This window comes from Diaphorina citri, unplaced genomic scaffold (genome assembly GCF_000475195.1).
Source record: "Diaphorina citri unplaced genomic scaffold, Diaci psyllid genome assembly version 1.1 scaffold993, whole genome shotgun sequence".
Classification (NCBI taxonomy): domain Eukaryota; kingdom Metazoa; phylum Arthropoda; class Insecta; order Hemiptera; family Psyllidae; genus Diaphorina; species Diaphorina citri.
The window spans coordinates 18743-46188 of NW_007378424.1; the positions used below are offsets into that span (position 1 = coordinate 18743).

At 38.1% G+C, this 27446-nt stretch overlaps 1 protein-coding gene and 1 long non-coding RNA gene across 2 annotated transcripts; one reads left to right on the plus strand and one right to left on the minus strand.

Moving 5' to 3' along the window:
- Nucleotides 1–1108: 1108 nt before the first annotated feature.
- Nucleotides 1109–25668, plus strand: LOC113469220. Its single transcript, XM_026826745.1, has 2 exons — nt 1109–2187; nt 25470–25668. The coding sequence occupies exon 1, from the start codon at nt 1347–1349 to the stop codon at nt 1725–1727; it is 381 nt and encodes a 126-aa protein (XP_026682546.1). The 5' UTR covers nt 1109–1346; the 3' UTR covers nt 1728–2187; nt 25470–25668.
- Nucleotides 14491–18277, minus strand: LOC113469222. Its single transcript, XR_003392702.1, has 3 exons — nt 17183–18277; nt 15081–15830; nt 14491–14932 (listed from the first exon to the last, which is right to left on the minus strand). It is a non-coding gene; the product is annotated as an uncharacterized LOC113469222 (long non-coding RNA).
- Nucleotides 25669–27446: the final 1778 nt, after the last annotated feature.

Here is a 27446-nt window from a genome sequence, read left to right on the forward strand (position 1 = left end):
CTCTCGACGTTTCAGTGTTTCATCCGTTTAAACATTATTACAATAGATCCTTGGAAGCATGGCATTTCAACAACCCCGGCAAGGTGTTCTGCTCCCCCTCTCCTCATAATTAATATTCAACTTGACCCTGACTTGAATTGTGTGGAAATTTCGGATGAAAAGCCCCGTGACGAGCATCGCACAATGCTCACTCACTCGTTTCTGACTGGGCAATCAAAAAGGAATTACGCTAGCCCAGATAAGCAACCTCCGTGGCTCCTAATCATTAAGGTACGACTGTGCATTCGGCACTAAGATATGGTAGGGTACAAACCACAGTAGCACAGTTTTATCTCCTACCGGATTTCAACCCGGGAACCCCGTGTACAAGGCGAGTGCATTGAAACTATACCATGGGAACTGTTACTAAATGCCAGTATGTGTGTTGAATTATTTTTTTTTTCCCTTAGGTGTATCCGGTTGTCTACGCACTGATGACATCCAGGACCAGCGCCGGATACCAGGCTGTCCTGAATTATCTTGTCAGGCCCCCCGCCAGCTTGATGGCGGACTTTGAGCCGGCCCTAAGGCGCCCCTCCCACAGTGGCTCAGCATTTTTTAACTATCACGGGTTCTTCTCTATTGTGTTGATGGCCTGCACTGAAGCAGATGGATTATTTACTTGGGTAAGGGTTGGTGAATACGGCAGGAATAGTGATGGTCGAGTGATAAAGGAGTCAGGATTCTTCGACTGCATTGAGAAGAAAAAATTAAATATTCCACCATCACAACCCCTACCAAACGATAATGGACCTCCCTTTCCTTTCTATTTTATTGGTGACCAGGCTTTTCCACTAAAAACGTATGTTATGAGACCGTATCCAAGAAAAACCAGCAATAATGCTATGATGACATTCAACTATCGTTTGTCAAGAGCCAGGAAGAGTGTAGAGTGTGGCTTTGGTATGCTAGCTTCAAAATTTCGACTTTTTCTTACTCAAATAGAATGTGAACCCCAAAAAGCAGAACATTTCTTTTTTTTTCTGCCTAGGTCTTTTGACGATTTATCTACAATTCAAATTCAGTTAAAAAGGCATTTTGAACACAAATCGTATTACATGAGCTCATTGAAGAGTGCAAGACTTCCAAAGAAACTCTCGTGATCGAGTTCGATTGCTCGCAAAATTTGCCGCTGCCAAAGTTGAATGTGACTTCCCAATTTTACCGAAGGCTTTTGTGGATCTATTTATTCAATGTTCATATTCACAACGATGATTCCTCCTTCATGTACAGTTTCATAGAAGGCGAAGCCTCCAAAGGAGCAGAATCAGTGATTTCATTTGTGTATGATTGTTTGATGAAAAAAAATGACTGGAGACTACAAGGATGTTAAGAACATTGTGTTTTTGTCGGATGCCTGCGGCGGGCAAAATAAGAACATGCTCATGACCCAATTTGGTATGTGGTTCAGCAAGAAGTATGGCGTGGACATTTTACACTTGTATCCTGTTCGCGGTCACTCGTTCAACCAGTGTGATCGAAATTTCGGCGTTTTCAAGAACAGTCTGAAAAATCTGCCAGTCGTACAAAACTTCAAAACCTATCTGACAAAACTGGTCACCTGTCGTGAGAATCCGTCTCAGTTCACAGTTTTGCTGGACCCTACTATCATTAAGACATTCAAAGATGCGTTAACACCCCTCTTCCTCAAGAAACCTGTGACCAAAGGAAACACTTTTGCCATTTAAAAATATGTTATGATGAAATATAAGAGTAATGGTACGTTATTGTGCTCACATTCCTACTTTGAGAATTTCATTCCTTTTCGAGTATGGGACACTTAAGGGATTAAGGAAGTAGATAGTGTAGTGGAACGTGCAACCTCCTGCGCAAATGTGGGTATCAATCCTTTGAAGATCAAGGATGTTGAGTATTTGTACAAGTTCATGAAACCCAAAAACAGGGAATGGTTTGAAATGTTAGTATAGGTAAAAGAACGTCTTCACTTGACTAGTAACTTTGGAAACTGTAAGTAATTTTATTTTACAAGAGATAAACAATCATAAAATTAAAAACCCACAGGAGCCGACATGTTTCGTATGATGACATTTTCAAGGCGACTGAAGAATACTGAAGATTCTGAAGAAAAGAAAAACAAATTTTGAAAAAAGGAGGTTAGAAGAACATTGCGCATGCGTGGAAAGGCAAGTTTACACAACAAGTTATTAGGGTTCGTTCACACGCGGCGTTTGAGGCAAAATCAATTCAAAATTATTATTACTCTCAATTTGGCTATTGAAAATCTAAGTTTTTAAAAAAAATCAGATCCCATTGCGTAGTGGTCACTGCGCTCGCCTTGCGCGTGAGAGACCCGGGTTCGATTCCCACGGGGTCAAAAAAAAATTGATGTCATGCAAATGATTGATTTTGTGACTGGCTATTGCGCGGCCCACTCAGCCTCGTGAGGAAAATGAGTAGCTACATATGTGATATAACTGCACATAGCGACCGGTGCCAGCGTGGTAGGTAAACATACATTGGGTGCTAGGATTATTGAGATATACAGTCGGTTCATAAACCAATTGAGATATTCAGTCGGTTCATAAACCCCGTTTGTCTTAGTGAAGATGAAAAAAATAGTAGTGAGTTGGCTTCCAAGCGAGAAGGTTGTGTTTAGTGAACGTGGTTTTTTCTAAATTTTCTAACAATTTTTTCTACTTCTTAAATATGGCCTACAGCCATGTTTTTAAGTTCAAAAAATACGCCAGAAAAGGACGTTAATTTCAATAAGAAAAACTTTTCCTAAAATAAGCTCCACGTCGAACAAAAGTTGTATAAAGTGCTAAAAATAAATAAATTGTTTCGTAAATAGAAGTGGTAACCAGAGGCAGTGCTATACACCATCGACTCAAGGACACTGAGTCAGCATATAGCACGTAAGTAACAATCAGCAAACCGGTGACCTAGGTTCATACTTTTTACTCAGAAATTTTTTGCCCAGGGGCTGTTTATTTAGTAAGATATTTATAATGTGACATAGGAACTATATATGAGACATCTATGTTACTGTCTTATCGTTCCGAAATCAACAACAAATACCTAAATTAGCAATTTAGCATATATATCATTTATCATATCATAAATCATATTAGCATGCTAAAGCTAAAGTTTTTTCTCGTTTGCTTAAAAGTTCAAAGTGAAAGTGGGTTTCTTTTTCATACCTACTTAAGTGCATTTAATTTGTAATCAATAATACCTATTGTATTTTAGTAGTAATAGAGAGACGCTGCTGCGCTGCTGCCACCTTTAATACCTGTGGAATTCTCTTCCACCTACATTTTTTTTAAAAGAGGTTTGACAGAGGGAACTGTAACTTCTATAGTCTTATCGTCCCGAAATCAAAGAGAGAAGGAAGACAGGATAGGAGAAAGCCAGCTGTTCCGAGGAAAAGATGTTGCAAAGCTGTGCAGATACAATTGGGAGCTACCTCTGCAGGCAACTATTCAAAGCAGCGAGGGGACATTTGATACCGACGTTCGTGAAAAACGACTTCGAGAAGGGTGCGCTTGTTCTGGTTTGCCGGGATGACTATTCAGTATTTAACTGCAAGTATTAAATTTATTTTTTACATCTCCTGAAATTCGGAAAGAAGTTTTTGCAGCTATCTTTCACACCCAAAGTCGTTTGTATCCTTTATTTAATATTATGGTTGGTTTCAAATTGACTATGTAGGTAGGTATTAGGTCATTTTTCTTAAATATTATTACTTAGCCTGGCCATCTTAACTGATATCTACTGTGACTGATTGTAACTAATCTCCACACTAGCGGAAGTTTGGATATGACTACTCTGCTTGGGCTGGAAGACTAAGCTATGTTTATCATATAAATCACCTCTAGGTCACGCACTGTTATTAATATAAAAATTGTATTGTTTTGTTTTTCATAAACAACTTAGTTCATAAGCACCATTCAAAATGTAATAGATCTTAGTTTACAGTTAAGCAGATACTAGAATTAAATAGAGTAACATAGATGTCTCATATATAGTTCCTATGTCACATTATAAATATCTTACTAAATAAACAGCCCCTGGGCAAAAATTTGAGTAAAAAAAAAGGTAGGTATTAGGTCATTTTTCTTAAAATATTATTACTACTATTTATTTTTGTTCTCCAGACTTGAAAGCCTTATGTGTGAAGAATCGTGGCACGCGCAGTGTGATGCGACCTTCTCTGCCACGCCAGCCGTACCTCCCTATACCCAGCTGTTCACGCTACATGCTGTAGACACGAACTATATTGGCCAGAATAAAAATGTAAAATCTGATAGGGTGTAATACTGTAATGTAAGTAGCAGATGCTTCCTCCAAAAAAAGGACAATTGGTCCATTAGGACTTTAAGGGCCGAATGCACAGTCGTTCCTAAAGGATTTAGGTTCCCTTTTTCCTTAAGATTTCCTATTTCCTTAAGGTATCCATTTTCCTATGTTGTTTATTTTCTTCTGCTTTAATACTATTATATTGGCCAGACAAAACATGTAAAATCTGATAGGGTGTAATACTGTAATGTAAGTAGCGGATGCTTCCTCCAAAAAAATGTGGATAGAATACTTTCCAATTATGTATGAGGAGTACTGGCCTTTTATCATCCGGGGGCATTATAGGTCCATTTTAACGGACTGTGATAATATATCCATGAGTGCAGAAGAGTATAGAGCACATATGCTCAACCCATACAGCTACGGGACATTTGTTGAGCTCTCAGTTGCCGCAGTATTGTTTGAGAGGAGAATATATGTTTTAGAGGAGAGAGGTCCCTCTGTTGAATTGTTCTATGAAATTGGTGATCCTGAGAGGCCAATGATCGTCACTGTGTTTTCCGGGGATAGAAACGCAGGGCACTTTGTTGAGACCTGTAGGTAGCACCCCATTACCGATCCTTCCATTTAGTATTCCCTCTCCTAGCATGAGTGTACTTCCTGTACCTGCTACCGGCATTTACACAATCATTTAAATACCTTTTTTTAAAGGATTTTTTTTTAATTTCAGTTTACATTACAGAATAATAATACTTTATTTTTGTCTTCTTCTGTTTCAGTACTTAGCCATGCCTCCTCAATCTAGAGAAGAGCGTTTGAGGAAAAAGAGGGAGGCTGAAAAAAGAAGATATGAAAAACTGAAGAATGATGAGGAAGGGCGTAAGAGATTGAAAGACAAAGAAGCTTTCCAGTATGAACAAAAAAAGAAAGGGGTATGTGTTCCAATTAAAAAATTGAGTGCACGAGAACAGAGAGCTAAAGAATGGAGAACAAAGAAGAAGGCTTACAGACCAGAAGAAAAAGGTTGAGCGAGAAAGACTAGAAGCAGAGATCACATCTCCATGTTCTGAGGATGAAGAAACACCACAAGAAACGGAGAAACAAAAACGTGAAAAAGCGAGATATCGTAACAAGAAAAGCTACGTGTTGCAAGAAAATGTAAAAGGAGTCAATTTTTTTTACATAGAAGATACAGATATTGACACTGTCTCCAATGAACTTGATTTGACCAAGGTGAAGGCATTTCCTGGGACTATGCAAGTACACCAAGTCTCCAGTGTAAATTCATCGCAAACGCATTTAGTTTTCAGGACATTGAGTCATTTCGGTGTTCATCTATCGGCACACTGTCATAATATTGGATCATTGAAATATTTGCCTTTTGAAAGAAGAGCCTACTATAGTACTATTTATTCTGACAGCGATGACGATGGTAATGTTGAAGACGTGATGAATGACAGTGAAGAAGAGCATGGGGCAGAAAGTGGTGGGCGTGAAGGAGAGCATGGAGCAGAAATTGGTGGGTTTGAAGAAGAATATGAAAGTGATGATGAAGTACTAAACACGCTATATGAAGCTTTTAAAATGAAGAAGTAGGTACTGAACTTTGAAATGTCCTTCCTCTGTCATAGGGACAATTAAAGTAATAAGAAGTGTATAATTTTTATTTTGTGTCTTTTCATTTTTGTAATTTGAAAAAAATAAATTTGAAAATAAATCATTCCATGATTCTTTTGTTAACTACAAATAATAATACCTTTGATAAGACTTTATCTTTTCTGGTACTATTGATAATTGTGTTGGCAGTCAAACCCAACTCTTTGAAACCCAAGTAGTACACAGTGTCATCAAACGTCTTGTCATTACTCAAAGGTAATCTTGAGAGGGCATCAGTAACAGGAATCTGAGTACCTTTCTTGTACTTGATAGAATAGTCAAAATTGGACAGAATAAGACTCCACCGCTGTAGTCTAGCTAAAGATAAAAAAGGTAAGGTATGATCACTATGATCTAGCTAGCATAAAGTTATGGACCTGGATACGGACTAAGTATTCTAAGTTCTAATTAAACGTTGAAAACTGAAGTACAATTATTATTGGTCTGATCAGTTGATAGTTCTACGGTCTAGGGAAGTCAAAACAAGGAATAATAACATGATATCTTTTAAGTAAAGGTTATCTTGAAAATATACATTTTTACAACAAGGACAAAAGGCGAAGACGTATGAAAGAAGTTGAAAGAATCTTTCTTCGCCCTTAAGAAATCGTATTTTGTGTACAATGCTTATGGTACCTGAGAACAATAGGTGATAGGGAATAATAACATGATATCTTTTAAAGGTTATCTTGAAAATGTACATTTTTACAACAAGGACAAAAGGCGAAGATGTATGAAAGAAGTTGAAAGAATCTTTCTTCGCCCTTAAGAAATCGTATTTTGTGTACAATGCTTATGGTACCTGAGAACAATAGGTGATTATTTAATCGTATCCTATTGATAAAAAATAATAAAAGTAATAATAATCCTAGGCTTAAGTAAATCTTCAATAAAAAAATTTAGGTTTGGTACACAGGAGGACCCTAGGGGTTGATTTTAAAACTGTAGCGGATTTTCAGTACCGTCCAAACAGGACTTAACAGTTTCGATCTTTCGATGTATCGATATGTAAATTAATCGATTTTTGTGGAAATAATACTGATATTTTCATGTTTATGTCCTTCCTCTGGTATAACTGTCTTTCCTCTGGCACCTAGATTTGAAAAACCACCTTAAAAGTGGAAAAATTTGATGATTTTTGAAGCGCACCCTTCATTAATTTATATGTTTACCTTTTATGTACCAATTTTAATTATTTATTTCTATTTTTTGTTAAAATTCGACTGCGGACACAAAACACCCCTAAAAAACGCTGTTTGGAAATATTTACCCTAGTACAAAGCCAAAGATACACCTCTACTTACTGCGTTTCTTTGATGGAATTTTTCAAGGAAAATGCTGATTTTCATTCATCTGAACTACGAGAAATCAAAACGTTCCGGTAAGAAACCAACATTACTTACTTTTGTAGCACTGTTTTCTTAATTTTATATAAATGCATCTGTATTTCTATTCTCTGGGTGTTTGTATTTCAACTTTACTTTTCAACATTTGTTTAAATTGTTTATTTACTTTCTGGAGAGCTCCACCAAGTTTTGCCCAAATTAAAACAATTTTAACTGAAGTAAGTGCTTTCACCAACTTTGTTTCTTTCTTCTTTAGTAAAATACATTGTCTTTCTTTTGTTGCAGGTCAACTAGTGTTGAGGATTATTTAATGTCAAATGTTGAGAACCACTAATAGTACATTCTGAGAACCACTAATAACCTCTGAGTCTGTTTCGGGTAGAGATATAATATAACTTATTTTTTGAATAAGATGGAGAATCAACAACCATTGATTGACCTGAGCCCTGTGGCTCAAACCGATGTGACCGTCCAGCCACCTGCGGAACAAGGAGTGTTGCCTACTCCGCCAGTGGAAGCGTCGGCGGAATCATCAGGTGCAGCGAGTGGAGGAGATCGTGAGGCCGAAACTGACAGGAAAGGGTCTGAGGATGGGTCCAGCTTCGCTGGCAGTGAGGGTCCTGAGGATCCAGCTGCCGGTGGAGCAGTCACATTTAGCTAGGCTCTGACCAGCACCAAAATGGCCATAGTACCGCTCAGCTATCCGGAGGAAAAGATGTTGCAAAGCTGTGCAGATACAATTGGGAGCTACCTCTGCAGGCAACTATTCAAAGCAGCGAGGGGACATTTGATACCGACGTTCGTGAAAAACGACTTCGAGAAGGGTGCGCTTGTTCTGGTTTGCCGGGATGACTATTCAGTATTTAACTGCAAGTATTAAATTTATTTTTTACATCTCCTGAAATTCGGAAAGAAGTTTTTGCAGCTATCTTTCACACCCAAAGTCGTTTGTATCCTTTATTTAATATTATGGTTGGTTTCAAATTGACTATGTAGGTAGGTATTAGGTCATTTTTCTTAAATATTATTACTACTATTTATTTTTGTTCTCCAGACTTGAAAGCCTTATGTGTGAAGAATCGTGGCACGCGCAGTGTGATGCGACCTTCTCTGCCACGCCAGCCGTACCTCCCTATACCCAGCTGTTCACGCTACATGCTGTAGACACGAACTATATTGGCCAGACAAAACATGTAAAATCTGATAGGGTGTAATACTGTAATGTAAGTAGCGGATGCTTCCTCCAAAAAAATGTGGATAGAATACTTTCCAATTATGTATGAGGAGTACTGGCCTTTTATCATCCGGGGGCATTATAGGTCCATTTTAACGGACTGTGATAATATATCCATGAGTGCAGAAGAGTATAGAGCACATATGCTCAACCCATACAGCTACGGGACATTTGTTGAGCTCTCAGTTGCCGCAGTATTGTTTGAGAGGAGAATATATGTTTTAGAGGAGAGAGGTCCCTCTGTTGAATTGTTCTATGAAATTGGTGATCCTGAGAGGCCAATGATCGTCACTGTGTTTTCCGGGGATAGAAACGCAGGGCACTTTGAACTGTTGAGACCTGTAGGTAGCACCCCATTACCGATCCTTCCATTTAGTATTCCCTCTCCTAGCATGAGTGTACTTCCTGTACCTGCTACTGATACTACTAACACAGACGCAACACAGAAGAAGAATAGTGGTAGATCCAAGAAAGTTAAAAGGGGAAAGAAAAGAATACTGACGCCTGTGAGATCTGAAGCCGAAAGAAAGAGGCTTGAAAGAGATAATGAATCAGAAGAAAATAGGAAAGAAAGATTAGGGAAGGACAGGAAGAATAAGGAAAAAGTAAGGAAAATGGAAACAGAGCAAGAGAAAAGTATTAGAGATGAAAAAATGAGAACAAGAAATAACAGAGCAAGGGAAATGGAAACGGAGGCAGAAAAAAATATTAGACTTGAAAAGATGAGAACAAGATACGATGAAACAAGAGAACAGGCTGACCAACGGCGATATCAAGTGACGATGAAGAACGTTTGGCTGCAGCTATAATTACAGCTGGTGAATGTGGCTTCCCATGGTGAATGTGGGGTATGATGTACGCTTAATTGTCAAAAGTTATCTAGACCGTGTTGGAATCAAGGAGCCCCGGTTTCGTGCCAACTGGCCAGGAATTGACTGGATTCCTTGAGAGACACAAGGACGTACTCAGTGAAAGACTGTGCCAAAACATCAAAAGATCAAGAGCTGCTGTAGACTCAACAACCATCAATGCATACTTTGATCACTTAGAACAGGGCATCCAAGGAGTGTCTCCCGAGTACATCGTCAATTATGACATGACCAATATGACCGACGACCCTCAGAGAAAGAAAGTTCTTGTGAGAAGAGGATGCAAACACCTGGACAGGTTAATGGACACATCCAAATTAAGTACATCTGTAATGTTTGCCGGATCAGCGTCAGGTACAGTTTTGCCACCGTATGTTTGTTATTAAACAGATTCCTACAATAATCCGCGCTTTGACTTATTAAAATTAGGATTAGAATTGGAGAAAACACTTTTGGTGATGCTGGTGAAAATGTCTTTTACATTCATTTAACTTAATTTTTATTGGTTGGACATATATGTATACCACAGGATCTAAGGAGGCAGGTACAGAAACATTTCCCATTGTTAAGTAAGGTTTTTTTGTTATTCCCTATGTAGGTTTTAGAATAGTGTTATTTTGGTGTTACACCAGTGTTATTTTGGTTGTATCATTTTTTTTTCTTGAGCTATTTTCAGGAATCAGAAGGAACGGAGGATGGATTAATCTTGACTTCAAGTATATCAGGTAAGAAACTTCTGGAATTTTGTTTGCTTGAAGTGCATGCCAATGCATGGAAAAGCATGTGAATCGCTGATTATAAAAAGGCAATTAGCAATTAGTGCAAAAATGTAATTTTATACGAGAGACAAAAAACTGTTCAGTACAGAAACTCGGAAACTAGAGGACTAAAACAAATCAAATAAATATCCATTCTCAAGGACTTCTTATATAAAAAGTGAACTCATCCCCTTTTTTACACTCAATTAGATTTTCACCAATTTTTATACTTTCTATTTTCTTTATTTTTTTTCTTTTTACCGTACTCATTTAGAGTACAAGTCTGTATAATTATAATTCTAACTAGCTAGTGCTCTAGTAAACAATGAACTGTCATTATTACTATCTTAGGAAATCAAAAGGGATAGTTAGTATGTTTTTTTGTCAATTTTTTAAAACAGAGAAAAATAGGCAATGACTGCAATTTCAAGAAAAATTGAGCAATGACTGCAATTTCGGGGAAAAAAGGCAATGATTGCAATTTCAAGAAAAATTGGGGGGGGCTGATGGGGCCTGCCCCCCCCTCCTCGAGCTCCATTTTTCTCCTTTACATCAGACTCCAAAACATTTTTAACAAGAATAATTTAAAAGACTATTTCAAAGAAGTTATACTGAAAACACCGAGAAGTAAGTATAAACAGAGATAGAAGATTTCAACCTGTCACAGCTGTTCAATGTGGATGATGGACGATGCACTTTAAATTCAATATCAGACAGGCAACAGGTCCTGCTATTTTTGTCATATTTAGGCACAATTGCGTATGAGCTCAAAGAATTTCTTGTACAGTATGTGAGCCCAGCCCCTAATTTCCTCATGGAGCGCTACATTTTTAACAAGAATAATTTAAAAGACCACTTCAAAGAAATTGTACTGACACCGAGAAGTAAGTATAAACAGAGATAGAAGATTTCCACCTGTCATAGCTGTTCAATGTGGATGATGGACGATGCACTTTAAATTCAATATCAGACAGGCAACAGGTCCTGCTATTTTTGTCATATTTAGGCACAATTGCGTATGAGCTCAAAGAATTTCTTGTACAGTATGTGAGCCCAGCCCCTAATTTCCTCATGGAGCGCTACATTTTTAACAAGAATAATTTAAAAGACCACTTCAAAGAAATTGTACTGACACCGAGAAGTAAGTATAAACAGAGATAGAAGATTTCCACCTGTCATAGCTGTTCAATGTGGATGATGGACGATGCACTTTAAATTCAATATCAGACAGGCAACAGGCCCTGCTATTTTTGTCATATTTAGGCACAATTGCGTATGAGCTCAAAGAATTTCTTGTACAGTATGTGTGGCTTAGTGGTCACTGCGCTCGCCTTGCACGCGGGAGACCCGGGTTCGAGTCCCGGCGGGGTCAAGAAATTTGTATCATGCAAATGTTCCGTGACTGGTTTTTGCGGGGCCCACTCAGCCTCGTGAGGAAAATGAGTAGCTATGGCATATAAATGCGCATAGCGACCGGTGCCAGCATGGTAGGTAAACATTGGATTTTAGGATTATTGAGATATTGGGAAAATCCTACAATGCTGCAGTGAGCACCAAAGTTGTGATATAATAACACAAAGAAACTGCATTTACATTTACATTTTTTACAATTGATAATTCATCTTTGATAGTATGAAAAGTTTTCTCATCACATGACAAATTTGTTACTGATGGCCAACCATGCTTGACATACTCCATTACCTTTGATAAGACTTTATCTTTTCTGGTACTATTGATAATTGTGTTGGCAGTCAAACCCAACTCTTTGAAACCCAAGTAGTACACAGTGTCATCAAACGTCTTGTCATTACTCAAAGGTAATCTTGAGAGGGCATCAGCAACAGGAATCTGAGTACCTTTCTTGTACTTGATAGAATAGTCAAAATTGGACAGAATAAGACTCCACCGCTGTAGTCTAGCTGAAGATAGCATAGGAACCGCTTTGTCCTCACCAAATAGAGTAACCAAGGCCTTGTTATCAGTGGCTTCCTTAGTCCGCGTTGACTACCGTAGTTATTATCAGTTGGACGATAACTTCACATCGGTGAATTGAAATGTAAACAATCAAAAATGTGAAATTTTAAAAGAACTTGTTGCTGGAACTGAAACTTTTAAGAATTTTTGAGCTTTGTTAGCTGTTTTTGTAAATACATATATCATGTTGACAGTACATTTAAAGAACAGTGAATGTATTTGAAGTGCAATGAGTTTGTACAACAACCCATCTCCACTGGAGATCAATGATGCGGTGGGTGAGAACCTCAGAAAGTTCCGTCAAGAGGTGGACATATATTTCATCGCCACTGGGGCTTATGAAAAGCCGGTCAAAGTTCAGGTGGCAAGGTTACTCAATCTGTTGGGCCCGGAGGCTTTGAAGGTTTATAACACCTTTAACAGAGAAGCTAATGTATGTAGGACCAATCATCAGAACCAATTTGGAAGAAATGGTAAACCAGTGAATGAAATTGTGTATGACTTAGATACAGTATATGATTCTCTAAGTATAGAATGGGGCGGACACGAAAGAGCCAAAGTGTGGAAAACTCCAAAAAACACATACGTGGAATCCGAAGGTAATGGAACAAACTTTGCCTGGGTTACTGGAGATAATATAATAATAATTAGCATGTACTCTTCACCAAATGAACCAATCTCCGTCCTAGAAAATACTCTAGAAGAAATTGGGACAAAAGTAAGATCGTTTACAGGAGAGGCTGTAATTGGTGGAGATTTCAATGCAAAGTCTCCACTATGGAATGAAACGAGAACGGATCCGAGAGGAATAGTCGTGGCTGAATGGATCGCAAAGGAGAACTTGATTATACAAAATCAGGGCTACGTGCCAAATTTGAAGCCAGAGGCAGTGAATCCATAATAGACCTGACCTTAACAACCGAAAGGCTCAGTGAGAAGATTAGAGAATGGAAAGTGCTAGATACTGAGAATGCGAGCGATCACAACTACATTTACTTTGAAGTTGTTTGTCCCTTTTCTAGATTTCTAGCAACTGGGCAACCCTATCGATGTTTAGCCTTCTCCTTCAAAGTTTCCCACAACACCATCAGTGGCATTGTAAAAGAAACGTGTGATGCTATATGGACAACTTTCATGCCAATTCACATGCCACCTGTGACAACAGACATTCTTAGAGAGAATGAAGCTCGATTTGCTAGGCGATGGAAATTTCCTTACTGTGAGGGTTGTATAGATGGGAAGCATGTCAGGATTAAGAAACCAGCCAAGAATGTCACTAAAAGAATTAGGGAATTCTACGTGCGATCCCTCTGCCTTGTCATCCAGGAAAAGAATATAACACATTGCTAAAGCAAATATTTGCAGTGGCGTTATATGAGACTGAAGCCTGTTTGGAAGACGGAAATTTGACAGCATCCGAAATTGCCAAACAGTATTTGCTCGAGAAGATTTCAATGCAAAACTATCCAACTACGTTGACAGAAAATATGACCAATGACACCACTAAGGACACTTTAGAAATAGATCCTGGAAGTGAGACCCACATGTCCGAATGTAGCTCCTTCAAAGTTTTCGTGGAGAACATTAAATTGGATGTTCTTCACGAAATGACAGACAGCGGCCAGGAAGACAACGGAAAATACCTCCCAAATCAACCCTTTCTCCGTTTCAAATAATATAGTAACAGAAAACCCGCCCTGGAACCCGAAATCAAAGTCGAGCTACTCCAAGAGATAATGATAATGCTTAATACAGATAACATCAAAACGGAAGAAGATTTAATGAACTTTCTAAAAGAAACCTGCTCAAAAACGATGAGGAGAGGAAACGCGGAAGTACATGAATATTTGAACATTCCGCTGGTTGTAGATGAAATCAAAAAGTTTAGCTCTAAGTATCAAGGCAGGCTTCAAGGCCATGTCAATCACCTGGCTATCAATTTACTTGATAATAGTGAAACAGTTAGAAGGCTGAAACGTCAGCATATCTTGGACTTGAGTTAGGTCATAGTACTCATACTCATAGTGCGACCATGAAAAACTTTTTGCCTAGGTTAGCTATATCTCTGATAGTAATAGGATAGCATAAGATTGTTTATTATTTCAATATTGTGTTACCCAAGTTGTTTATTATTATGGGATTGTTGTAATTGTACAACAACCATATACATGTTATCTACCTTGTCATATCATTTACTTATAGTTCACTGACTGATTGTAAATAAAACTCATAATAAAAAGAGATATCTGAAGAGATATCTGGAAGAGGAGAATGTTCTCGATATCTTGGATAACCCAAAACGAATACTTAACGGGGACGAAACAAGTTTTAGCCTTTGCCCCAAGAGTGGAGAATGTTCTCGATATCTTGGATAACCCAAAACGAATACTTAACGGGGACGAAACAAGTTTTAGCCTTTGCCCCAAGAGTGGGAAGGTTCTTGGGCCCCAAGACATGGAGAAATATTTACAAAGTTTCCCAAGGAAACGAGAAAGAAACCATGTTGTTGGTTTACACTGCTTTTGGAGAAACATTAACCCCCATGATTGTGTATCCCTATGTGAAGCCACCAAAGTCTCTTCTCGCCCAAATAAACCCTGATTGGACCCTAGGATTGTCAAAATCTGTTTGGATGCGTGCTGACGTATGAGTACGTTGCAAACACGGTAAATAGTTGGTTAGAAGATAATCAAGTTAAAAAGCCAGTGCAACTATTTGTTGATGGCCACAAAAGTCATCTAACAATGGAGTTGAGCAAATTTTGTCATGACAATGGTATCATCTTAAATGCGTTACCTATACGTTGCAAACACGGTAAATAGTTGGTTAGAAGATAATCAAGTTAAAAAGCCAGTGCTACTATTTGTTGATGGCCACAAAAGTCATCTAACAATGGAGTTGAGCAAATTTTGTCATGACAATGGTATCATCTTAAATGCGTTACCTCCAAACACTACACTGAAAAAAAAAAAATTCCAAAATTTTTGCAATTTTGGCATTGTGACTTCGAAGTTGTTTGTATCACTACAGAATGTTGGTAAAAAGTAAACGTCGACATTGTGTGTCCGACATATCCAAAATTGCGAAATAAAATATTGCACACCTAACTACTTTTTTCTGAGTAGCGGCTCTTAAAATGTTTATATTGTTTTAGACCCAATGTATCAGAGTTGGGGGCGTGACAACTTCTTGTCTATGGGTCCCGCAATGTCTATTACACAACATTGTTAGGTATACAACTCATGCCTTGCGATCTTTCCAATGTTTGAGTTGTAAATTAAATCACACAATGTTAACCTTGTTGCTCTACCAAATTGTCGCGAAATAGCGCTCAAATCGCCGCGCACTGTTACTGAAACAACATTAACATTGTGAGTGTGACAAATTTGGCAACGCTGCGCTGATGTGTGTTTTCCTTTCCTGTCCTAGCTGTCATTTTTATTTTTCAACCATCAGCCGTTAGAAGATTTTAGAAGCTCAGAGTATGAGTAAGAATAAAGAACAACTGTTGATTGTGTTTGTGAATGTGTTTGTGAAAACACAAACTGTTTGTGTTTTACTTTTACTTTTTACTGCCTCAACCTACGCTCACGGCTCACGTGGATGGTGGAATTGGTGGATGAACACTTATTAACTGCCTGTAGTGCCTGTCATCATGGATGTACTAGTAGAAGAATTTTTAACGGTGAACAACCTCACACTGTATGCGGCTCACTTGCACAAAGTAATGACGTCATCACTCTTACTTGCACAGTTTTGATGACGTCACAACCTGCATAGCTCTGCAAGTTCAACTTGCACACTTTTTACTTGCATAGCTCGCCAGGCAACTTGCACAGGCCTCATTGCTCGGCATACTGCATGTACTTGCACAGATTTTTCTCTCCGTGTACTTAAAGAAGATAATTATAGTAGCTCCAATTCTTGCTCGAGTAAAAGACATTGTCACTTTCTTTAAACAGTCAACAAAAGCTGCAGACAGTTTGAGGGAATCGTCCAACTTCAAACTTATTCAAAGTGTTCCAACACGATGGAACTCCACATTTTATATGGTAGAAAGATTCCTACAACTTGCAAATGTCATCAGTCCTATTTTGCTGAATAATGAAAGGGCCCCACCTATGGTCACCAATCAAGAGCTGAAAGTATTAAAAGAAATATGTGCTATCCTCAGCCCTCTTGAAGTAGCCACAAAAGACATCAGTGGGGACAAGTAGGTACTGTACTGCCCCAAGCAGAACGATCCCCCTGATGAACATTGTGAATAAAATGCTGGATAATTTGGTTGTAACAACAACACAAGAAGGAAAAATAGTACTCAATGCATTGAAAACCGAGTTTTCATCAACCCGACGCTTTGGTCACTTGGAACACATCAAAATGTTTGCAAAGGCAACCATCTTGGACCCCAGGTTTAAAAGACTTCATTTCAAAAATCCATTGATGGTGGCTCAAGCAATGGATAATAGACAGAAGACAGAAATGCAAATGCAGTCCTCTCCTAGGAATGAGGAAGAAGATTCCAGAGAGGCAGATTGAGTAAGAATAAAGAACAACTGTTGATTGTGTTTGTGAATGTGTTTGTGAAAACACAAACTGTTTGTGTTTTACTTTTACTTTTTACTGCCTCAACCTACGCTCAGAATAAAGAAAAAAGACCAACTGTTGATTGTGTTTGTGAATGTGTTTGTGAAAACACAAACTGTTTGTGTTTTACTTTTACTTTTTACTGCCTCAACCTACGCTCATGAATTTTGTTCGGAAAATGTTTACATTTCTACCACATCCATCTACATTAAGGTGGTGGATTTCCAAGTCTCATTGTGAACCTGGATTTCTTGAAGAAGTGTTTGAGTACATCAAAGTCAATATTAGAGATGCCCCAAATTTCCCTTCTGAGTTCTCCCTCGTATTTGATGCAATGTCAATTAGAAAGCAAGTAATATGGGACAATGTAAACAAAATTGGTGGATGAACACTTATTAACTGCCTGTAGTGCCTGTCATCATGGATGTACTAGTAGAAGAATTTTTAACGGTGAACAACCTCACACCTCTAATCCCATGTTTTCAAGGTAAGTCATGTTTTCGATTGTAATAAGAAATTATTATTATTATGTACATAATGCGAAAATAATATAAAACATGGAAAATACTTACACCCTAGGTAGAACTGTATCAGGATTCCAGTCTCCAATGGATCTGCCTTCCCTTGCAATTTGACTTTTCCCAAGACATGTCATATTAATTATTAGGTATTCATTAAGCCACTGACAGCCTTTAGCTAAGCTGCTCTGCTCTGATGGGCACAGTATACTTACCAATATCTAAAATTACAAGAAAAAAGTGCAAAAACCTATTTCTCCTTGAAATCTATACATGTGTGTATTGTGTGTGTGCCTGTGAATCTTTAGGTGCCTTCATGATAGGGGATAGAACCATTTAGGGCTGGAAGAGTTACATAGAAAAATGTTGAAATTTCCAACTTCCAACCCTTTTCTTGTGAGCATCATTATTATAATGTTAGGATTTAACCTGTATGGCCTTGTAAACTTCTGATGTTATCAACCTGCACAGTGCACATTCAACTATGTAGGTATACTATTTATTATTTACTCTAAGTTCAGCACTAACAAAGTTTGCAAAAAGTTTGCTACGTGTATACCTTAATTTCTATAAATTCTTTGTTTGCCTATTTATTAAAATAACTAAAAGCAACAATGTGCGCCGAGTAACAGCTAGTACATTTATATTAAACCCTCTCTCTGATTGGTTTCTTTCAGTTGGAATCAGACTTTGATCTCATTTACTCTGACACAACCCCTAACTTCAACGAGAACTTTAGGTTAGTAAAATCGAAATTACTCCAAATGCTCCATGAGAAGGCAGAACAAACTAGCAATGTGTCCCAAGCCCTGACCGAAATCGTAGAACTCTCTACTGGTAAGTTTATCAAATAGATAGTTTCCTTCGCCTTACAAAAAACACAGTGTCGATAGCACACAAAAAGTTTTCATGTACGTAGTTACCTACACACATGTACACAGACATAAACGAAGTATTTATCGAGATTTTTTTTTTTTTTTCGTAAAAGGTACGTATTTTTAAATAATTTTCTTAAGGATTTATTTTTGTATTTTTTTTTTTTTTTTTTTTTTTTTTTTTTTTTTTTTTTTTTTTTTTTTTTTTTTAAAAAAAAATTTTTTTTTTTTTAAAAAAAGTTTTTTTATTGATTTTCTAATTATTTCTAATTAAAATAGATATTGTTTTTTATCAAACTAGAGGTGTTATTCTATCTGCTAAATGTAAAGAAAAAGTGCCACCACAAAAAAGGACATGGGTAAAGGGGTGGTCCACAAGTGAAGACCCATGTTATATGTTTTTCTTTACTTATGGACCACATATTATTAAATTGACATTGCACCTAAAACTATGTTGCCTCGGTAGCTCAGTGGTCAGAGCGCCGTCTGTCTGGTAATACAGAGATTTATCCTCTCTCTCTCTCTCTCTCTCTCCAGGAACAAGTATGGGGAAGCCTGGCCCCAGCAGTTCAGGCAATACCATGGACCGTGGTGTGCAAAAGTCCAAGAAGAAGACCAAGCAATGTTCACCATCAAAAATGGCTTTGGCTATCAGAGCATGCAACACAGGAACTCTGTTACGCACAGCAGCAACAAAGTATGGTGTCCCCAGATCAACCCTTCGAAACAAGGTCAAAGGAATTTCACCAGAAATTGCATCTCACCAGGATTTGACTCAGCCTTAGGAGAAGAAATCGAAGGAAAACTAGAAGAGTGGGTTTTAAACAATTCTAAAATGGGATTTCCCATCACCAAAGACCAGTTAGTTGATTCAGTTGCTGAAGTGGTAAGAAAAGCTAATATTGAAAACAAGTTCAATGCCGTTACCAAGCGACCTGGTAAAACTTGGTTTCTACCAGAGATATAGCTAACAACCTAAGCAAAAAGTTTTTCATGGTCGCACTATGAGTATGAGTACTATGACCTAACTCAAGTCCAAGATATGCTGACGTTTCAGCCTTCTAACTGTTTCACTATTATCAAGTAGGTAAATTGATAGCCAGGTGATTGACATGGCCTTGAAGCCTGTCTTGATACTTAGAGCTAAACTTTTTGATTTCATATTCAACCAGCGGAATGTTCAAATACTCATGTACCATCACCATCACCATTACTATTATTATTATTATTGTCCTGTAATTTTTGTTATTGTTTCAGGCTTTGGCTCATCCGAGGACATCCATTGGCTGCGATCAGGAACAACTCCATGGGAAGTTGTTGTGAAGAAGTGGGCGGATACTTCTGAGTTGAGGACAAGCACACTCCAGTCTGCAACATCTCAGGTTGACCTTAATCAATATTTAAATCTTTTTCCTGTATTGAAGTTACCACTAGGGTATGAGTTGCTCTTGTTAGATTTTGACCAATTGTATCCGGGGAAAGAATTATTTTTTTTTCACATCAATAGTTATCCATGCAGAGACATTGATAACGTATGGGAGGGAAAAATTGATGTCTAGTAAGGTACCTGAGGTTAAAAAAGGACTTTCACTAAACCTTTCACTGTTTGAATCTCAAGCTGATAGTTTAAACTCAAATGTGACATCGGTTACTGCCTTAGCCTTTGGCAAAGTGATTGTACTAATACAAACAAACAACCTACTGAAACAAACAACGAACCAAATACCACAGAAAACACAAACAAACAACCTATTACTGAAACAACCATCGCAACACTATCTGACCCACCAAATACCAGGGAAAACGCTGGAACAATCCTCAAACCTCTAAGCTACAATACAACAATCACCAATACAACAACCACAAACAAACAACCTACTGAAACAAACAACGAACCAAACACCACAGAAAACACAAGCACTAACACAAACAAACAACCTATTACTGAAACAACCATCGCAGCACTATCTGACCCACCAAATACCAGGGAAAACGCTGGAACAATCCTCAAACCTCTAAGCTACAATACAACAATCACCAATACAACAACGGTATCAAAGAAAAACCAAACCCCAACAACTAGCCGAGTAGTAAACAGTCCATTGAAAGCAGTACGAAAACATTTATTCACGCCCAATCCAATAGACTTCAAAAGAAAAACAGCTGTTAAGTCCAAACAGAATCCTCCTAAAGCTATATCAGGGAGAAGCTATAGAATGTTCATGGAAGCAAAGGAAATGGCAAAGAAAGTGAAACAAGAAGAAGTGGAAGAAAGAAAGAAGGAAAGACTTAAAAGGAAGCAAGAAAAAGAAATGGAGATGGAACATAAAAAGAAGAGAAAAGTGAAGAAGACGAAAAAAAAAATCACCCAATATGATGGAAGAAGATGGCAGTGAAATAGATGATCCTACATTCTCGTAATATACCTACCTATACCCATACCGATGTTAGGTACCTGGGTATATAGGTACTTTCATTTTCATGTAACTTTACATTTTAATAATCTGGATGTTTCCAAGTTTTTTTTTCTCTCTCTCTTTTAACCTCTTAATTTGGTTGCGGTAACCTAGTAAGTAATACTAGCGGCTGAGTACTGGTTACTGAAGGGGCCGAATATAAGAATGTCATGGACGAGTAATGGCGATTTTGACCATTTTTTGTTTGATGAAAAAAATCTGCAAGAGAAGGGGTGCCAACTAAGAAACAAAAACAGTTTTCGTAAATTTAGGAAAAATCTGATTATTTTAACATTAGACAGTCCATGAAACAATTAGCCAAGTGTATTTTAAATAGATCTCAAATTGAAATTTCCGCTAACTGGCTGAGTATTGGCGCCTTTACCCTATCTAGTATTAATAAGTAAACAAAGTTAATTTGTATAGTTATGCTTATTGCTTGCATACCTACTTAGGTGCAAGCAAAAACCACAACTATACAAATTAACTTGAATAATTTATGCATTTTGCGTGCACAAATTTTATGCTAGCAAGATGCATAGATTATGCAATAGGGGTGCAAAATAGTGCTAGTTAAACGTGCAAGTGGGTTGCACAGTAATGCAATAGGGATGCATAATAGGGCTAGGTAAACGTGCAAGTGGATTGCACAGTAATGCGATAGGGGTGAACAAAAGTGCAAGCAAAATATGCACAATTAGGTATGTAGGTTGTAGAATTATGCACCTAAATGTGCGACGTGGTTGCAAAATCCAGGATGTAGGTTTCACAATTATGCAAGATCAGCCCTGTAAGTTAGGGACAATTTACATAACTACTTGCATACCTATGTATGCGGCACACTTGCACAAAGTAATGACGTCATCACTCTTACTTGCACAGTTTTGATGACGTCACAACCTGCATAGCTCTGCAAGTTCAACTTGCACACTTTTTACTTGCATAGCTCGCCAGGCAACTTGCACAGGCCTCATTGCTCGGCATACTGCATGTACTTGCCCAGAGTTTTCTCTCCGTGTATAGTATGTGTAGGTATAAATGTGTGGCACACTTGCACAAAGTAATGACGTCATCACTCTTACTTGCACAGTTTTGATGACGTCACAACCTGCATAGCTCTGCAAGTTCAACTTGCACACTTTTTACTTGCATAGCTCGCCAGGCAACTTGCACAGGCCTCATTGCTCGGCATACTGCATGTACTTGCACAGATTTTTCTCTCCGTGTACTTAAAGAAGATAATTATAGTAGCTCCAATTCTTGCTCGAGTAAAAGACATTGTCACTTTCTTTAAACAGTCAACAAAAGCTGCAGACAGTTTGAGGGAATCGTCCAACTTCAAACTTATTCAAAGTGTTCCAACACGATGGAACTCCACATTTTATATGGTAGAAAGATTCCTACAACTTGCAAATGTCATCAGTCCTATTTTGCTGAATAATGAAAGGGCCCCACCTATGGTCACCAATCAAGAGCTGAAAGTATTAAAAGAAATATGTGCTATCCTCAGCCCTCTTGAAGTAGCCACAAAAGACATCAGTGGGGACAAGTAGGTACTGTACTGCCCCAAGCAGAACGATCCCCCTGATGAACATTGTGAATAAAATGCTGGATAATTTGGTTGTAACAACAACACAAGAAGGAAAAATAGTACTCAATGCATTGAAAACCGAGTTTTCATCAACCCGACGCTTTGGTCACTTGGAACACATCAAAATGTTTGCAAAGGCAACCATCTTGGACCCCAGGTTTAAAAGACTTCATTTCAAAAATCCATTGATGGTGGCTCAAGCAATGGATAATAGACAGAAGACAGAAATGCAAATGCAGTCCTCTCCTAGGAATGAGGAAGAAGATTCCAGTCAGGCAGATGAAGATGGGGTCTGGGGTCAAAAAATAGTGATGGGCAAAAAAAAAAAAAAATCATAATTATGATTATAATTACATACTCTGAAGATGTGATTATGATTACGATTATAATCGTAATACGTATGAATTTTGTTCGGAAAATGTTTACATTTCTACCACATCCATCTACATTAAGGTGGTGGATTTCCAAGTCTCATTGTGAACCTGGATTTCTTGAAGAAGTGTTTGAGTACATCAAAGTCAATATTAGAGATGCCCCAAATTTCCCTTCTGAGTTCTCCCTCGTATTTGATGCAATGTCAATTAGAAAGCAAGTAATATGGGACAATGTAAACAAACGTTTTGTTGGAAATGTTGACATGGGTGGTCTTTCTGATGAATCCACTACACATGTATCAGAAGCTCTAGTGTTCTTGTGTTGAACTAAAAACCAAATTCAAATGTCCAGTTGGATATTTTTTGACCAATAAGGTCACTGCAGAAATCCAAAGCCAGCTTATTGTAAGCTGTATTAAAAAACTTCAAGCAGGGGGTGGAACTTGGTTATGTTTGTTTGGCTGCTAAGCTCACATTCATTTTCTTATTTTGAAAATTGATGTGCCTCCCAGATAGACGATTTGCAAATTTCAAGCCAATTTTTTTCTGCTCTGCCACAAGACTCTCAATGAACCTCCATTTTGGAACAAACATAACCAAGCTTTTCCAAGGTATTGTATTAGAGCTTGGTTAGAATAATTTCATCTTGATAGGCAGAATCCTTGGTACCTACTTCCTAAACTAATCAATTTCTTGGATAAATTCTCCTGCTTTTCCAGATGCTTTGAATCAAACGGCCACCAGGGTCGGACGGTTCAAAGCCTCAAACAAAAATGGCAGATACTTAAGCATCATGTCAAGCACGAGAATGCCGAGTCCATGGCTGAGATATACAGTACTGAGGGGGACCCAGCAAGAAGAAAACGATTTCTGATGTGAGTCGCCGTGTTCAAGAAAAAAAAAAAAATCGAGTCTCTCTCTCTCTCTCTTTAAATTTTTAATATTTATTTAGGTAGGGTAAGTGCTCCTAAGTTCATCCACTACCAGAAGTCAGCCACCTTGTGACATTTTCCCCTGGGATTTGTTAAAAAATCTGTTCAAACACTTAATTTACATGTTCCAGTACTCCGCCACTTCCCCTTAATAAAATAAACATTCCATACCTCCCCTCTCCTGCTTTCCTTCATTACGCGTTGGGATTTTGCAGGTTGAAGATCCTTGAAGCTTCTGAAGATTACTGATAAGAAGATGAGAGTTGTGTATGAAAAAATACTGTCGGACTCTTCTTTCAGTGACTTAAGAGGAAAACATGAAAACCGTCCTCATAAGTTCAACAGTGTCTTTCTCCAGGACAAAGACAATCATTTGGCATCAATTCTCTCAAGACCCAGTCACTACACCAACAGTACGAAGCGCTACTTTGACAACCCTGATCTTGATGTGAGAAAGTCGTACACTCTATTCTTAGATTATTACTTCAAACTGAGAAAGAAGGAAGCAAAGATTGCTTATAGTACCTATGTCAAGATCTTCCGTCAGAAAGGTGTCTACAGATTCAAGAAACCAAAGACGGATGTGTGTGATTATTGTGTCTCATCAGAAATAGTTCTGGCACAAAATCCAGATGATCCTTGCAAGACCGACTATCTAGTTCATTCCAAGAAAGTTCGCCACCTTACATGGACCAAGAAAAAAAAAAAGCGCTTCATTGAAGAGTGCCAAGACTTCCCAAAGAATCCTCTCCCTGAATCCGGGGTTCGATTGCCCTTGCCGCAAAATTTTGCCCGCTGCCAAGTTTTGAAATTGTAAACCTTCCCCAATTTACCGAAGGGCTTTTGTGAATCATTTATCCCAATGTTCATATTCCCACAACGAAATTTTGAATTTCCTCCTTCAATGGACAGTTTTTCCATAGAATGCCCCGAAGCCCTCCCAAAGAAGCAAAGCAGTTGAATTTTCCCAAATTGTTAGATTTGGTTTGATAAAAAAAAATGACTGGAAATACCTAACAAAGGGGATTGGTTCAAGAAACATTGGGTGTTTTTTGTCCCCGGATGCCTGCGGGGCCCGGGGCAAAAAATAAGGAAAACATTGCTTCCAAATGAAAACCCCAATTTGGGGTAATGTGGGTTCAGCCCAAAAGAAGTATGGCGTGGACCCATTTTTTACACTTGTTATCCCTGTTCCCGCGGTCCCTTCGTTTTTCAACCCCAGTTGGGTGAAATCGATTTTCGGGCGTTTTTCCAAAGAAACAGTCTGAAAATCTGCCAGTTCCGCGTACAAACGTCAAAACCCTATCTTTGAACCAAAACCTGGTCACCTGTCCGTGAAAAAACCGTTCTCAGTCACAGTTTTTGCCTGGGACCCTACCAATCATTAAGCAGTCAAAGATGCCGTTTAACACCCTCTTCACCCCTCAAGAAACCTGTTTGACCCAATAGGAAAGAACCCCACTTTTGGCCCATTTAAAAATTATGTTATGGAAAAAAAAAATGAAAATAAAAGAAGTATGGTTACGGTATGGGGACACTTCAGGGATTAGGGAAGTAGATAGTGTAGTGGAACGTGCAACCTCCTGCGCAAAATGTGGGTATCAATCCTTGAAGATCAAGGATGTTGAGTATTTGTACAAGCTTCATGAAACCCACATTTGAACGGAAAGGTGCGTACGCGTTACAAGAAGATTGGAGGAAAAAAGTTTTAAACAAAAAGAAAGAAGTCTTAGAGTCATAAGAAGTGTCAGGGGCGGAACTTTTGACAGGTAGTATGCTTTGTGCCTACAGCCGAGGACACCCAAAAATTAAAATACTAACCAAATATGAGAGAACATTTATTTAAATGTCAGGTTTCAATGATCAGTTCACTTCTGCATGAATGCACAGTTTCGCTGCATGTATCAGTTCCACTGCTCTGCAAGAAATGGATATGACAGGGTTGTAAAAGTTTGGTAAGCGACAAAACCCAAAGTACCTTGAACAGTGTGGTTGATGAGGTTGACAACAAGTTATTAGGGTTCGTTCACACGCGGCGTTTGAGGCAAAATCAATTCAAAATTATTATTACTCTCAATTTGGCTATTGAAAACAGATTTACCTTCCTTTATGGCATTTCTAATGTGATAGGTTTCATACATGCTTAGTTTTTCTTTTCTTCAGTCGCCTTGAAAATGTCATCAGGAGATGACGAAACATGTCGGCTCCTGTGGGTTTTTTAATTTTATGATTGTTTATCTCTTGTAAAATAAAATTACTTACAGTTTCCAAAGTTACTAGTCAAGTGAAGACGTTGTTCTTTTACCTATACTAATATGTTGCTACTTGACAGATTGACTCTCCTAGAGAAGTATGGTTTGAAATGTTTTTTGAAAAGTTTAAACTTTAAAACACCTCGTGAGGTTCCTGAAGAAGTAGCTACAGACTCTTCCTCAGAAGAAGAGCTTGATGAGTAGGTAGCATCATGAAACCTTTGTCACTAGATCCCTAAGATCGACTGTTTTTCGTTTGTTTGTTTTTTTAATCAAAAATAAAGCTTTTCGTCCTTTTAAACCGAGTAAATTTTCCAAGTTTTTTTTTTTCTTTCGTTCAAAAAAGTGACAATTCGGAAAAAGGGCGAAACTAGTGTCATCTTTAATTACAAATAAATCGTGTTTCATTTTCTTTCGTTCAAAAAAGTGACAATTCGGAAAAAGGGCGAAACTAGTGTCATCTTTAATTACAAATAAATCGTGTTTCAAAGAAAGGAAATTTGTAATTATTTTACGTATCATGTAGAAAAGCGTACGGCCCATCTTTTTGTAATTTACAGTTTAGTTCTAAAATGCACCAAATTTAAGTAAAAAGATTTTCAAACTTTAAACACGTTTTTCTCAAAACTTAAAAAATCGATTTTCGCCCTTTTTCCGAATTGCCCCTCAATTATGGTTGGTTTCAAATTGACTATGTAGGTAGGTATTAGGTAGGATGATCTGCTTTCTACTTTGGAAGAAAGCTAGATACATCCTTACACGCCGGAGAGTCCTGTCATCCCGAAATCGACTGAGATGAACATTCTCCGAATAGTCCAGATTGTCGGGGGGCGGGTATGACCTCGGGGGACTGGGGTCTCGAGACGGGAGATCATCTGCGGTCTGGGACGCCTTGGAGGTCCTCAGGACCAGGGAGCGATAAACACGTCCACAAAATCTCCGATTAACAAATCCAAATCCACTGGACTCACCTCTTGAGGAAGTTACAGGGGACAAAGACTGATCCGGTCGTCCTGATTCTCTCTCCCTGGTCCTGGCTACCCAGGTATCCCAAAGCTTTGAGTTTAGCCTGGCCATCTTAACTGATATCTACTGTGACTGATTGTAACTAATCTCCACACTAGCGGAAGTTTGGATATGACTACTCTGCTTGGGCTGGAAGACTAAGCTATGTTTATCATATAAATCACCTCTAGGTCACGCACTGTTATTAATATAAAATTGTATTGTTTTGTTTTTCATAAACAACTTAGTTCATAAGCACCATTCAAAATGTAATAGATCTTAGTTTACAGTTAAGCAGATACTAGAATTAAATAGAGTAACATAGATGTCTCATATATAGTTCCTATGTCACATTATAAATATCTTACTAAATAAACAGCCCCTGGGCAAAAATTTGAGTAAAAAAAAAGGTAGGTATTAGGTCATTTTTCTTAAAATATTATTACTACTATTTATTTTTGTTCTCCAGACTTGAAAGCCTTATGTGTGAAGAATCGTGGCACGCGCAGTGTGATGCGACCTTCTCTGCCACGCCAGCCGTACCTCCCTATACCCAGCTGTTCACGCTACATGCTGTAGACACGAACTATATTGGCCAGACAAAACATGTAAAATCTGATAGGGTGTAATACTGTAATGTAAGTAGCGGATGCTTCCTCCAAAAAAATGTGGATAGAATACTTTCCAATTATGTATGAGGAGTACTGGCCTTTTATCATC